Source organism: Gekko japonicus, unplaced genomic scaffold (assembly GCF_001447785.1).
Source record: "Gekko japonicus isolate JY-2015 unplaced genomic scaffold, Gekko_japonicus_V1.1 scaffold2021, whole genome shotgun sequence".
In the NCBI taxonomy this organism is placed as follows: domain Eukaryota; kingdom Metazoa; phylum Chordata; class Lepidosauria; order Squamata; family Gekkonidae; genus Gekko; species Gekko japonicus.
This window is the reverse complement of record NW_015165305.1, coordinates 80686-94641: the sequence shown is the minus strand read 5'-3', so window position 1 is coordinate 94641 and position 13956 is coordinate 80686. Positions and strand designations below refer to the sequence as shown.

The 13956-nt window shown below is 48.6% G+C and overlaps 1 protein-coding gene across 7 annotated transcripts in view; it reads right to left on the bottom strand.

The window, feature by feature from the left end:
• Positions 1-717: 717 nt before the first annotated feature.
• NDRG2 (NDRG family member 2) overlaps positions 718-13956 on the bottom strand; it is a 44050-nt gene continuing 30811 nt past the window's right edge. For 4 of the 7 annotated variants that reach the window (XM_015410434.1, XM_015410436.1, XM_015410439.1 and 1 more), the window contains 6 exons: positions 13209-13253; positions 9852-9903; positions 9617-9664; positions 8540-8575; positions 4960-5011; positions 718-2786 (listed from right to left, as the gene is read on the bottom strand). In XM_015410434.1, the coding sequence (XP_015265920.1) occupies positions 2626-2786; positions 4960-5011; positions 8540-8575; positions 9617-9664; positions 9852-9903; positions 13209-13253 (394 nt within the window). In that variant the 3' untranslated portion in view covers positions 718-2625. Of the gene's footprint in view, positions 2787-4063; positions 4098-4959; positions 5012-8539; positions 8576-9616; positions 9665-9851; positions 9904-13208; positions 13254-13956 lie in introns of all 7 variants that reach the window. The other 3 variants (XM_015410435.1, XM_015410433.1, XM_015410437.1) reach the window with 1 other exon arrangement.

Below are 13956 nucleotides of genomic sequence, written 5' to 3'. Positions count from 1 at the left end.
CCTGCTTGTGAGCACGGGAGACAGTTGGATGTCTTGGATAGAATGGCTTTAGATAAACTAGGTCTGAATTAAAGGCTGTGTATTCTTCTTGGCAGCCTGTATGGCAGAGTAGTTAGTGTGGATGGGACCAGGAAGACCTGGGTTCAAAGGCTCAGTAAGCCATAAAACCTGTCAGGGAAACCTTTGGTCTCTCAAGCTGGCCTGCCTCATAGAGTTGTCGTGAAGATAAAGCAGAGGAGGAGAGAATTGTGTGAGCCACCCTGAGCTCCTTCAAGGAAGGGAGGGGCAGACAAGCTTCCTTGGGAAGGACAGCAGGGGCTGGGGCAGAGGCTCGGAATGTGAGCCACACTCGGAAGACTTGCATTCAACTCTCCTGTCGGCCACCAATTCACCACCAAATCATCCATAATACAGTGATACGGGTCCACCTCACAAGGCTGGTGTGAGGATTACTCAACAGATGTATGGAGAAGACAGTGTTGTGTAAGTGCTGAATATGAGACACCTTGCTTGTAAAAGCTGGCCAATGCAAGAAGATGAGCTCTTGAAGGAAACTACCGATTGTCCCGCTTAGGGCAACCGTTCTTAAGAGTCAAGTCTTACAGCCACAGTCCTCAGGGAACCTCCCCAGTTGCACAGGAACCTGCTTCTGACCTGGCGTCTGCTGAAGGCACAGACTGCGTCCCCCTCGACCATGAGAAAAGAAGCAACAACTCATTCCTCTAGAGACTTTATTGTTAGAGTCGGGATTCACCATCGACTGCTCTGGGGGAAAAAAAAAACAGAGCTCACACATTCTCAAATACAACAGGATCCCATTACATGCGGGAGCTACAAATTCCAGCTGGAACCCGTTCCAAACAATGCCCCTTGACCATAGGCTGCTGAGCCACTCACCCCCAGCGCCTATTCAGGTTTAAGGAATAAGTAAGGTGACTTTCTAATTGGACCGTCGTCTTCTGAGGTGGGAGTATTCCAGCTTTCGGGTTACACAGAACTCTTTGTCTCCGCAGTTCGATGAAGCATTCTGTGTCTCTCAAAAGTTTGCAGACTGAGTACTCTCACTATAGCTGATCCAAATAATTTTTCTTTCATTTTGAGAGAGCAACATGGCCAAAAAACCCAAACTATCTATACATTTAAAGGTGTGTGTGTGGTTTTTTCTTTTTCTTTTTTTAAAAATACAGCCAATAACATCAATGAACTGGTACAGTTGGAATCCCTTTTACACAAGAAGCTGACCCAATGTTTACCCTCCACGGCACCACAAGAGCCCTGCTCAAAGCCAGCAGCCGGAACGCACTACAGTCAGCACTTTTAGACAAAAAAAAGAAAAGAAAATCACAACTGATCACAGTCTCCTCCACCCATCTCCTTATACGAAGCCAAAAACACTGCAGCCCCTTGCCATCTGTACCTGGCACTGCCACAACAGCGTAGTCTGGCTCAAGCATCTCCCACCCCCCTCGTTCCCCTGAAACATCCTAAGAGGAACAATCCCACCCTCCCCCAGAGAAATCTCCTCCCCCCAGTTCAGCTTCGCCCAGCCACCCAAAAAGCCCCTAACCGCCAGAAGTCGCTTGCTGTCTTAGCGGAAACCATACATGCACACCACAAAGCCGCTACCATCTACAAAGGATTAGTTTTAATGGGGGTGGGAGTGGGGGCAGGAAAGAGAACAGGTAAGTAATGCAGCCTTTGTGAGGGTGGGGGAAGAGGGCTGGATTTGGGGGTATAAAACAAAAGCACGTTTGTGTGTATGGGGTGGTAAGGGCTATAAAATAAACCCAAAGAGGTGGAAAGAGGGGGAGGATCATGGTTCTTCTGGAGAGAGAGGGAGAGAGAGAGAGAGAGCAGGGAATGAAATTATGTTTAAGCCCCATAAAGGAATTAGAACCGACCAGGCCAGACGGGGATGGAAGACAGGAGTCCTTCCTATATTGGGTGCCCTATGCTGGCCTGACAGCAGCCATACCGGTCCTCATCAGGGCTCTAGTGAAAGTCCTACTAGTGCCTCCGTACGTTCTGGGAGGGAAAGGAGGAGAAAGCGAGCCACACAAACTGATCCCCATCCAGATGACTCCCAGAACATTTATCGCTCAGTAATTGGGGGGAGGGAACAAGGGTTAGTTATGGTTTAGACAGAACGACAACAAAAATCAAATAATCCAGACTTCCCTCATGAAGGGAACTAAGTGAGCAAAGAGGCGGAGAACAAAGGAGGAATCAGAATAAGTGCTGAGAGTTTAATCGTTTAGGAAGCGGATGCTACTCCATCTGTGTCTCCCTCAGTGCTGAGGGTCACTAAGGAAACTGAGGTGGGGGGGGCTGGAACTAGTATTAGGTTACGGGAGAGAAGGGAGGGGGATTTGGGGTAGGTAGGGCTGAAGAGAGGTGTGTATGTGTTGGTTGAGAAGAAAAGGTAGGGGGGGGAGGTTAAGGTTTGCCTTTTTTTAAAAAAAAAAGAGAGAGAGAGAGAGTACATTGCATCCCATCTGGGCCTCCCTGGATGTTTAGTACCGTTAGGGGAGATCGTCACACGGCCCAGTGGCCGGAGTGCATTGTGGGATAGCAGAAGAAGTCCTGTTCAGAGGTGGGAGGCGGTCTCGTCCCCTGGCCTGGCGCTCAGCAGGACACCTCCATGGTGGGGGCCGGAGGCGGGGGCGCCCCTGCCTCGCTGCTCTGGGACAGGGTGCGCGAGCGGGACCGGTTCCCGTCCCCCGAGGCGGCACTGGACAGAGAGGCGGTGCGTGAGCGGGACAGGCGCGTCATGCAGGACGAGGCCACTGTGGGGAGAAAGGAGAGAAGAAAAGGGGCAGAATCAGATAAAGATCTTGCAGGTGACGGAGCTGCGTTCCAATCCCAAGGCCTTACTCTGAAGTCGCATGAGCAGGTGATGACATTCCCCAGGTCTATGATACCCTCGGCCTCCACGGCTACACGTAAGACAAAGCGGGAGTGAGAACACTGAGTAGCAGGGAGGGACCTGGAACTACAAGGGAGTCCTTCAAGACTGCCATTCCCAGCTTTCGTTTTTCACGAGACAAGAGGGCCCTCACTTTCTTCCCTGTCCTCAACCAACTGCTGGTGGCACGCTGAAAATCCCAGAGCAAATGGGAGGAACTGAGATCTGACCATGGGAAGGAGGAGAAGGAAGGTGACGTCTCGTAGAAGCCCTTAGGGATCTCCTGCACAGGCAGAGGAGGAGAAGGGCCGCGTCACAGGTTTTTAGCCGGCAAGAAGGTAACATTACGTTTATGCTTCTTGCATGGATACCCGTTTTACCCTGGACATCGCAATCTGAAGTCATACATCTCACTCCACAGCAATGTCCCCTCTAAGCTGTGGGGTCTTGTGAGCAAAAATTCTACTTTGTGAGCTACTGGCATTAAAGTTGTGAGCAAGAGATTTGGCTGCTGCATAAATTACTTTGCTCTGAAGCCATCCTTCCTGAGCGAAGACAAATATCCATGAGCCGGAGGCTAAAGAACTGTGAGATAGCTCACCCTAACTCAGCTTAGAGGGATCACTGCTCCACAGTCCTTTACACCCTCTTCTCTCTTTCCAACCCCCCTCCAAAAAAAGACATCGGACACTATGGCGCGCCCCCCTCACCCCCCCAGTCTGAAAAATCTCAAATACCAGATGCAGGATACAGGGTGCAAACTGATGAAGACTGGGCATAATGAGAAGATTTGCATAACGTGTTAATAATGTGAGCAGTTTTATTTTGGAACGCAAACCGAAGGTTTCCATGGTGCAGAAGGGAGAACGGTTTTGGCACAGGCCGGGCCTGGCCCTGGGATGCTGTTATTCAAAAGCAAAAAGGCACGCCACCAGCCTTCTTGACTCAGATGCACAGCAAAAAAGCCAAATTAAGCCGTTTCTGCTTGCTCACCATCACTGCAAACAATTTGGTGTCTCGATGGGGGGTTGTGTGTGTAATGTTACTGGAGCATACGGGAGTGAGGGAGTCACGGAGAGGAGGTGGTGGTGAGTAGTCAGGTTGGGGACAGCGTGCCAGGGGACGGGGTGGGGGGAAATGCCACAGAAGGTACCTGACCCCTGACTCAGTTTCTTGTCCAGTACATGAGGGACTGAGGAGAAACAGGAAAAAATACCTCAGATAACACTTCGGGGGGTGAGAATGCACCACTGGTCTCTGGTCAGGGATGGGTTCGGCTTCAGGGATGCCTCAGGCGACGTAGCCTAAGAGTGTCCCTTAACTGTTGTGTGGATGCAGCTGAGGGACAGACTCGATGTACAAACTGAAAGAAGGACTCAGGGTGACCTGTGCTGTCACAAGGGAGTCTTGGTCTGCTCTGCGAGAAGAGCTCAGTTTACCGTGGTGTAGACGAAGCTGCCCTATACCAAGTCAGAACATTGGTTCATCAGGGTCGGTATTGCCTTCTCTGGCTGGCAGTGGCTATCCGTGGTCTCAGGAAGAGGTCCTCTGTATTGCTGACTGCCTGGTCCTTTCAAATGGAGATGATGAAAGACTTAACCTGGGGCCTTCTGCATGTAAACAGATGCTCTACCACTAAGTTCTGACAGTGACCACGGCCTCAGACTTGCTAAGAGCCAAGGTGGCAGCACGGGTTCCATAAGACTCGTCACCAATTTCGGCCCTAGCAACCACCCAGTCTCACCGATGTGGGGGCTGAACAACGCACTTCCAATCTACTTTCAATGCACTTTAGCTAGCGTTCGCAAGTGGATTTTTCCATTTCACACAGTAAAATCCAGTTGCAAAGAGCATTGAAAGTGGACTGAGAGTGTGTTATTGCATTCGTGTGTGAAAGGCATCACTGACAGGATCCAATAGTCCCAGCAGCTATGCATCTGAAATGCAGAGGGACTGGTGTTCCATGAATCCTTGTTGGGGATGATATCAAGTATGACATTCAATGTTCACAGTAATGCATACAGGGACAAAGAGTCTAAGGATCCAATACTCACTGTATCCCATGCCTTGCACAAAGTACTTGAAGGCCTCCGTCAGTTTCCCAGGCTGAAGGATAAAAGAGATACAAAACAGAGCATGCATGAAAGCTATGCACACACCAGGGGAAAAACTGCTCTACAACACTAGGCTGCTTGGTTCCTTCCTTCCTTCCCAAGATACAGTTCTCTCAGTTTTTGTTTTTTTAACGCTTGGGATTTTTGGAGGAGTGGAATCCCTAATTTATGAAAAGTTGTCTTGCAGAGAAAACGACAATTAAGGGCAGCCATGTAGTAGTTTAAAATATTTAGTTCTTTTCAGTGGTAGTTTTCGAAGTATCTACTACCAATTTATGTTTTAGGTAAAAAGTTCTTCCACTATTAGAAAAATTAAAAATCTTAGTAGGGTGGCAAGTTTCAAGTGCTTGAATCAACAGGTGAGTTAACTGGTGGAAATTTTAATTAGCAATGGCTAATTAATACTTGCATTAGCAACATTGCTACCACACTTTTTCATGATTCAAGTTTTCCACAAACATAACGTTGTAGAGATCCTTACAATAGTCGTGTAAGGTAGGCGAATATGAGTGCTATATTGTAGATGTAAGGCCAAGCAAGGCCACCTAATAGATTTGCAACAGAGGCAAAATTTGAACCCAGGACTTTTTGAATCACAGCTCATTCTTTTAGCCACCACCAGTGTTCCCTCTAAGCTGAGTTAGTGTGAGCCAGCTCACAGTTTTTTAGCCTCCAGCTCACACATTTTTGTCTCCGCTCAGGAAGGAGGGCTCCAGAGCAAACTAACTGATGCAGCAGCCAAATCGCTCGCTCACAGCTTCAATGCCAGGAGCTCACAAAGTAGGATTTTTGCTCACAAGACTCCACAGCTTAGAGGGAACATTGGCCACCACTCTATACCAGCTCTCTAACATGTGGTGCTGTGAAGGACACCTGTGTTTATTTCTAGAGCTATTTTGGTTCTGAAGCATTCATACAACATACAATCAAAATAAAGAAAACATGAATACAGCCTTCCTTTATGAAAAGCAAACGGGAGCGTAAATATTAAAGTTTACACCATTTGTTAGGGTTTCTTATTAACTGTATATTTGTTGATTTAAACCGTTCCTCTACTTGTACATAATTTTTGCCAAAATAAAAATGACACACAAAAAATTAAAGTATTACAAATGAAAAAAATTATGCATGGGACAGAGAAGGCAGAGAAAGAAGTGCTTTTCTCCCTTTCTCGCAATAAAAGAACTCATGGAAAACTCAATGAAATTAATGAGCAGTAGGCTTAGAACAGAACAAAGGAAAGACCTCTTCACTCAAAGAGTAATTGACATGTGGAAGCTGCCGCAGGAAGTGGTGGAGGCTACAAGCATAGACAGCTTCAAGAGGGGATTGGATAAATGTATGGAGCAGAGGTCCATGAGTGGCTATTAGCTGCAAGGTATAGATGGAACACTATGCCTGGGACAGTGATGCTCTGTATTCTGGTGCTTGGGGGGCAAACAGTAGGAGGGCTTCTGGAGTTCTGGCCTCATTGGTGGAGCTCCTGATGGCACTGGGGTTTTGGCCACTGTGTGACACAGAGTGTTAGACTGGAAGGGCCATTGGCCTGATCCAACATGCCTTCTTTTATGTTGTTAACATACGAATTCCTTGTGACTGGAATGTTGTAGAAGACCTAGTTTAAGATGTGGAAATGGTCTCCCTGTAAGACCAACCAGCAAACTGTCTTAATCTGTTAGCTAAACATCTAAGTATGGGGTTTACGAAGGAATAGCTGTCCCTGTTACCGAGCAGTGATTCATCTTCTGGAACATATGCTGCCTGGGATGTTTGCTTTATGCGGCCAAAAGTACGTGAGACCATTACAGAGATGTAGTCACTGCTTATCTTCTCATCATCTTACAGATTAAATTGCATGCCATAAAAGCACAGCAAACGGGCAACCGTTTGCCAAGTGGCGATATACCGTGGTGTGACCTTCCTCTCTGAAGCGCTATAAAGAATAAACCCAGATAATACTGGGGTTCATTTGCTAGGACACAAAGGAATCGTAATAAAGCATGCCGGTGGCTTCAGGAGTAGAGTCACCAACTCCAGGTTGGGAAATTCCTGGAGATTTGGGGGTGGAGCCTGGGGATTACAGGGCACAACGCCACGGAGCCCACCCTCTAAAGCTGTTATTTTCTCCAGGGGAACTGAGCTCTGTAAACTGGAAATCAGTTGCAATTTCAGGAGATCTCTAGGAGGCTGGCGACCCTACTCAGAAGCCCGATCGGAGGTGGGCAGCTAATTTTGGTCGCGTTGGTTTTACACCCTTGTTGGGACAGGAAGGTCTGCATGCTAAGTTTTTAGGCTAGAAAAAACAATTCTGCATGTGTCAGAACTGTGGTCGTGGAAAGAGCCCTTTGCAAGGGAAGAACAGCGGGCGCAGAAAGGGTTAACAACCCCTCCCTTTGCTGCTTCTCAACCACCTCCCAAAATACCTTTAAACACACACACACACATGCACGCCATCACCTCTAAAGCTGTTATTTTCTCCAGGGGAACTGAGCTCTGTAAACTGGAAATCAGTTGCAATTTCAGGAGATCTCTAGGAAGTTGGCGACCCTAGAAAAAAAAATTCTGCATGTGTCAGAACTGTGGTCGCAGAAAGAGCCCTTTGCAAGGGAAGGACAGCGGGCGCAGAAAGGGTTCACAGCCCCTCCCTTTGCTGCTTCTCAACCACCTCCCAAAATACCTTTAAACACACACACACACATGCACGCCATCACATTTAATTAGGCCCTGAGTTACGGCTGCCAAGTGGGGGCGGGTAAACCCCCACTTTGGAGGCCCGATTTCTGCCGCCGCTGAATCGGGCCCCGCGGGGAACCCCGCCCCCCGTATCACGGCGTGGCTCTATGGTTTTCCCTCTGCCGATCGGGGCCACGCCCCCAACGTGCTCTATGTTGTGCGTCCCTTCCTGTGACATGCAGGTGCACATCCCACAGCAACTCCCGGAGCCCAGGGACAGTCCCCCACCGGTGAGTATAAACGACTTGGCAACCCTACCTGAGTGTAAGCTATATTATACTTCCTTCATCATTGTCTAAAGGGGGAAGGGTGGGCCAAAGTCTAAAGAAAGAAAGAAAGAAACTTCTGAAGCCTGCCATAGGGAGGATCAGAAGTGGTTGGAGCCAACCAACTTTTCCACTGATGGAAAAGGGAGGAGGGCTCCCCTTTCTCTACCAAAAAAGCCTGCCGTTCGGACAAGAAGAGCCCTGCTGGATCAGAATAGTGGTCTGTCTAGTCTGGCATCCTGCCAAGGCCTTCTCCCATGTTGCCTCCTGGAACCAGGTTTCAGAGGTCTACTGCCTATGAACATGGAAGATAAAGGTAGCAAAGTCATGTGGAAGGGGAGCTGTCTTCTGGAGTGGAATTCAGGGAAACCAGATGACAAAGCTGTTTGGATCTACCCAAAGAAGGAAGCATTAAGAATGATACCCACAGGGCGGACTAACAAAGCACACCAGGAGTACGCTTGGTCTAACCCTGCTCAGAACCTTCCTTCTGCACCCCAACTTGTTTCTGTCCTTCTCACCTGGGTCAGCTGTGGTTGTCCCCCCGAATCTGCCATCTGAAAGACACAAAACAGAAACATAAATGGGTAGAACCTGAAGAAAGAAGGCAACGGGGAGTCTTGTGAGCAAAAATTCTACTTTGTGAGCTACTGGCATGAAAGTTGTGAGCAGGTGATTTGGTTACTGCATAAATTAATTTGCTCTGGAACCCTCCTTCCTGAGCCGAGACAAAAATGTGTGAGCTGGAGGCTAAAAGACTGCGAGCTAGCTCACACTAACTCAGCTTAGAGGGAACATTGGGGGGGGGTTTGCTAAAAATCTGCCAGAAGAAAATGGCTCCATCCCGTTGTATGCATGCACACAAACAAATAACAGAATCAACAAAAGAGAGTTCTCCCTTCCATGGAAAATCACTTTCGCAAAGACCTCCCCCCCAAATAAAATAAAAAAGATTTGAAGACATATGAATTGGAAGACGGCCTGGAGATGGGTGGTACGGTAGCAACTAAGGGGGCTAAGCCAAGCATTAGGGAATACACCACTGAAGAAGTGCCTGCAGAGATGCAGGAAGAAAGCAGGATGCTACGGTAGTTACTTGGAGGGACATGGGCAATGCACATGTGGAAACATAACTGGATTTAGTGCAGTTGTGCTTGCGTAAGAGGTTGTGTGATATCCAGCACTTTCGTCCCTATAAATCCCGTGGTGGTAGAAAGTACCTTCAAGTCACAGCCAACTTATGGCGACCGCATAGCATTTTCAAGGCAAGAGACGTTCAGAGATGGTTTAGCCATTGCCTTCCTCTGCATACTAACCCTGGAATTCCTTGGTGGTCTCCCATCCAAAATACTAACCAGGGCTGACCCGGCATATATCCTAGAACTCTGTTCTTAGTTGCACAAGAGATGCAAGTAGGAATACAGTAAGTCTGGTTTAGTGCAAGTGGCGACCACAGTCTTTTTCTTGTGTTTCCAGTTGTGCAAGAGCTCAGCCACGAGCAGAAATTTTGCACTGGACCACCTAACCCATGAATTGCAACTGTGGCAGAGGAAGAGTGCTGAAAATCGGGTGGGTGAAGTTTGCTGGTCACTGCTTACCTTGAGGAAAGAGGTCTGGGTAGGATCCAGCTTGGAATTACACTCCACCTGGTAACAGACAAAGAGTGTGAGGACAAAAGGCAGGCACAGATAGGGGAGAGAATGCTTGCTGGTATTGTACACTGGGATTGGGGGGACCAGAAAACCCAGCAGCTGCATTCTCTCTCTCACTGCTGTGGAGCTTTCAAAAACAAAGCACCACACACACGCACACGAGATTGGTGCTATCACTCACCACAGCATCTTCATGAGGGGCCTGGTCTCCCACCACCAGCATCACAGGACACCTGGCAACATTGGCAGAAAGGGGAAAGAAAGGGGGGGGGAAATCAACAGAGTTGTTTTAAGTGGCTTACCTGGAACTCGCCTCCATATAAACAGGGGCATTAAAGGCTGACTGCGCACTATTATCATGATGTGACAAGAGATGGAAGCACAAACTGGGATGGATCCTGCTAATTTTTCTGACAATCAAACATGGAGATGAAAGTCATTTTTGACCATCTGCCCCCCAAAAGGAAAAGGAAATGAAAAAGCTAGCTGAGGACCACAGGGCCTGCAGAAACCATGTGGGATGGAGACTAACAAAAGAGGGACACAAAGAAAGATCTGAGCAAAAAAAGCTGGCTGGACCCAATTCCCTGAGAAAGAGGAGCTGCTGGCTGGCCTTTGGCATCCCTGGGTTAATCTCACTCTTCTGTGCCGCTAATTTTTCCTACACCTCTCCCTCCTCACGGCTCAGGAAAATCAGCCTCCAAGAAGAAAGAGATAAACAAGGAATGCTGAAATGGCAGCTCCTTCCCCCCGCCATGCCTGGATTCTGTCCCTGTTGGGACATGCCTGGCTTCTGTCCCAGTCCCTGCTGCTTCCCTCCACCCACCCCCACCCCCGGCGGCACAGCTCTTATGTGACGGGGCTCTCTTGTCAAGCAATAATGCGTAGCCAGGCTCTCCGGCCATCCTATCGGCTCCCGCCTCCCGCCTCACAAATACCAAACTACTCAGGGTGACTTTTACGTGCCCACTGGACGGTGGAGAAAAGCTGGGCAGTTGGATAGACTTTGCCCCTTAGAGGGGGGAAATAAAGGCCTAGTTTACTTTTGGGGGGGTTGTCCTAAGACGGCAGCGCATTTAGCCAGCCATCTTTTCTTGATGGCTGCACCAGTTTGGGCCCAGCTACTTTGCTGAGGCCGAGTAGAACTTTCGAGGGTTGCTTAGGAACCGTAGCTTATTCCCAGCAGCTCAACCTTGCCAGGGAAAGCCCTACTTAATAGTCAGTCCAGGCAGTTACTTGGAGCAGCGGAATCCAAGAGGCACAAACTTACTCTGAAAAGCCCGCAAGGGAAGAATACAGCTGAACCTCTGGACAACAAGTAGGGATGCCAACTGGCCAAGAGGAAAAAAATGTCCTGTCCCTTGATGTGTGAAAACAGGCAATTGAAGCTTGTCATGGTATGGAGGTCAATAACATCATCTGGCAAACAACATCCTATTAAGCCTCTATGAAAGGAACAGGACATTCTTCTCCAGGCCTGTTGGCAACCCTAGCAACATGGTCTGGATCAGGCACTTCTTACCCACCATTTTCTTCTCACTGATAGAGTATGGGTAAGAGACACTGGGAAAATCCTTGAAGGAAGACTACAATCCTCCCCATCCCACGGACTACAAGATTTTGGGGTTTTTTTTTGGGGGGGGGACAATTTTTGGGGAAGAAGAAGAATTAGAAGAAGAGTTAGAATTAGGAGGAGGAGGAGTTGGATTTATACCCCGCCCTTCACTCAGAGCAGCTTACAATCACCTTCCCTTCCTCTCCCCACAACAGGCACCCTGTGAGGTAGGTGGGGCTGAGAGAGCTCTGAGAGGACTGCCCTTGAGAGAAACAGCTCTGAGAGAACTGTGACTGGCCCAGGGTCACCCAGCTGGCTTCATGTGGAGGAGTGGGGAATCAAACCCGGTTCTCTAGATTAGAGTCCGCTGCTCTTAACCACCACACCAAACTAGGCAGCAACTTAAGTTGAGCCAAAATTGTCCCGGGCTCAGCTTAAGTTGACAGAAGGACCAGGCTTCTGTCCAAAAGCTATTGAGAGAAGCAGCAGTCCCTCTGCCCGCTTTCCTTCACACACCAGCAAACTTATCAGTTGTATATGTGTAAAAGGAGGCATAGCTTTTTTTGTAAAAATGCAGGGCTTTAAAAAAAAAAATTGAAAATCACTGGACCAAAGTATAGCTCACGGTTCCTAGAAGAAAGTATACGCTGCCGAGAAACTCGAGAAGAGCAGCAAAGTGCAACCAATCATATAAACAGGCAGGGCTGGCTGCAGGTTTTTGAGGACTCTTGGGAAGTCTCCCGCTAGGGGGCTTCCCTTCCCTCCGCGCACTACCCTGCCCCCCTGCCCATGAGTGTGATGGTACCTCCTCCTCACCTCTGTATGCACACCCATACCTGAAAAGGAACCAGATGTGCAGGCAGTGGCAGTGAAAAGCAGAGGTGGTGGTGGAATCAGGGCTGGACAACGAACCTTTGTGTGGTGTTGGGGCTCAGGCAACGGTCTTAAGGAGGCCCAGCCAGCCCCATGATGCCGGCACTGTGAGCAGGGACCAGTCCAAAAAGAATCAGTGGTGGAAGAGTGCTTAAACTCAGAGGTAATCTAAACTCTATATTTAGTCTCCTTCTGAGCTGGCATGGCGACATCTGACTACCTCTGGGGCTGTTCACGAGGTCGCACCTCTTATTTTGAATTAATTAATCACACGAACAAGTCTCTGTTTTGGGATTAAAATTTTGAAAAATGGAGCAGGCTCGCAGCTAATTAATCTAGAACAAGATTAATTAGAACGAGGAGCTAAAAAAGCAGAAATCGGTGGGAGATGATGCATTTTTTTAAAAAAAACCCTCTTCCTGCTTTCTTCTCTGATTTCCTTATATGATTCTTTCAATGCTAATGCCAAACATTGGCATATAAAGGTGCCAGCTTCCCAACCACCCCATACTCTTGTGCGTTTAACAGTGGTAATGTACAGGCATTGCCACCATCTGCTGATTTGTGTAAATCAAACTAGTCTTAAAGGCACAGGAAGCAGGCCAGATTGATTTTCCTAGTCTGTTGGCAATCTTATTTCTGTACCTTTTTCTTGGCGCTAGGGCAAGAACCATCGGAAAGTGAAAAATAAATATAACGTCCTTTCTTTCTTCCCGAACAAATCACTGATGCCCATCCAACCCTTCACATGGATTAAGTCATCTCCTTTTGGAAAGACATGATAAAAGCTCAGCGCTTTTCCTGCTCTTTCAGCATCCTGTGTGGTGAAGGCAAGTGATGGTATAGCCAGCAATGCCGAATTGAAAGGTCATCCAGAGGACATGATGTGTCTGGCGGAGGTCCTGTGCCCGTAACAGATATCTACAAGGTGGCTCTCTCTGTCATGAAAGACAATGGGACAGGAGAAACTGTCCCTGTTGAACATCCACCTCACGTAACGGTTAAAAGGTACTTGAACGCTGTCAAAAGTAAAAGGCGGCTACATTAGGCCGAAAGCCTGCCTAAGAGTGGATGGATGAAGGAAGGGAGGTCAGGACATTAGTGACTCACTTGAAGCTGATGTCTCCTCCGCGCTCCAAGCTCAGGTCTCTGCGGCTGTAAGAGGAGGAGAGGGGAATGGTAACCATTTTTCTTACTACCAGCAATCCTTAAATAATCCCCTTCCTACTTCCCTCCCTCTGCTCCTGCCTTCTCTGGCCCCGGTCACACGGGAGGATTTGCCCCGCGAAACGGACGGGTTGAGGGCGCATCAAACGGGCGTGATCATACCTCAACATCTGGGAAGCGTCACGCACCCATCCCCAATCCATCCCTTTGGCTCAAAAACACGCAACAGAGCACTACCTTCCGGATGACGCGCGGCAACTCCAGGCGTCTGATAGGGGAAGCGCTGTCGTAGCCTGTCGCAGCCAGTGCCATTCCCCGTTCCACACATACGCACGAACGCGCGACGTCCGTTTTGCCACACGACGTCTGATCGCCTGCCAAAGGCCGGAGCACGGAGCCACAGGGGCACGTCGGATCACGCTACCGTGGTTCTTTTTGCTCCGGTTCTAATTTGCCTCCCTTCAGCGGCGCAGTATCCTGCTCGTGTGACCGGGACCTCTTAGTCTCAAAGCCAGGTCTTGCTTCCCCCCCCCTCCTTCTTACATGACCCTAGTTCTCAAGTTGCCAACACTGAAGACGGAAGGGTGTTCTCTGCAACTTAAAGAGGGTGTGATGGGGAGAAGTTTGGTAGGTCTGAATGGGCCTGACTTCTCCTTCCCATTATTATTATTATTATTATTATTATTATTAT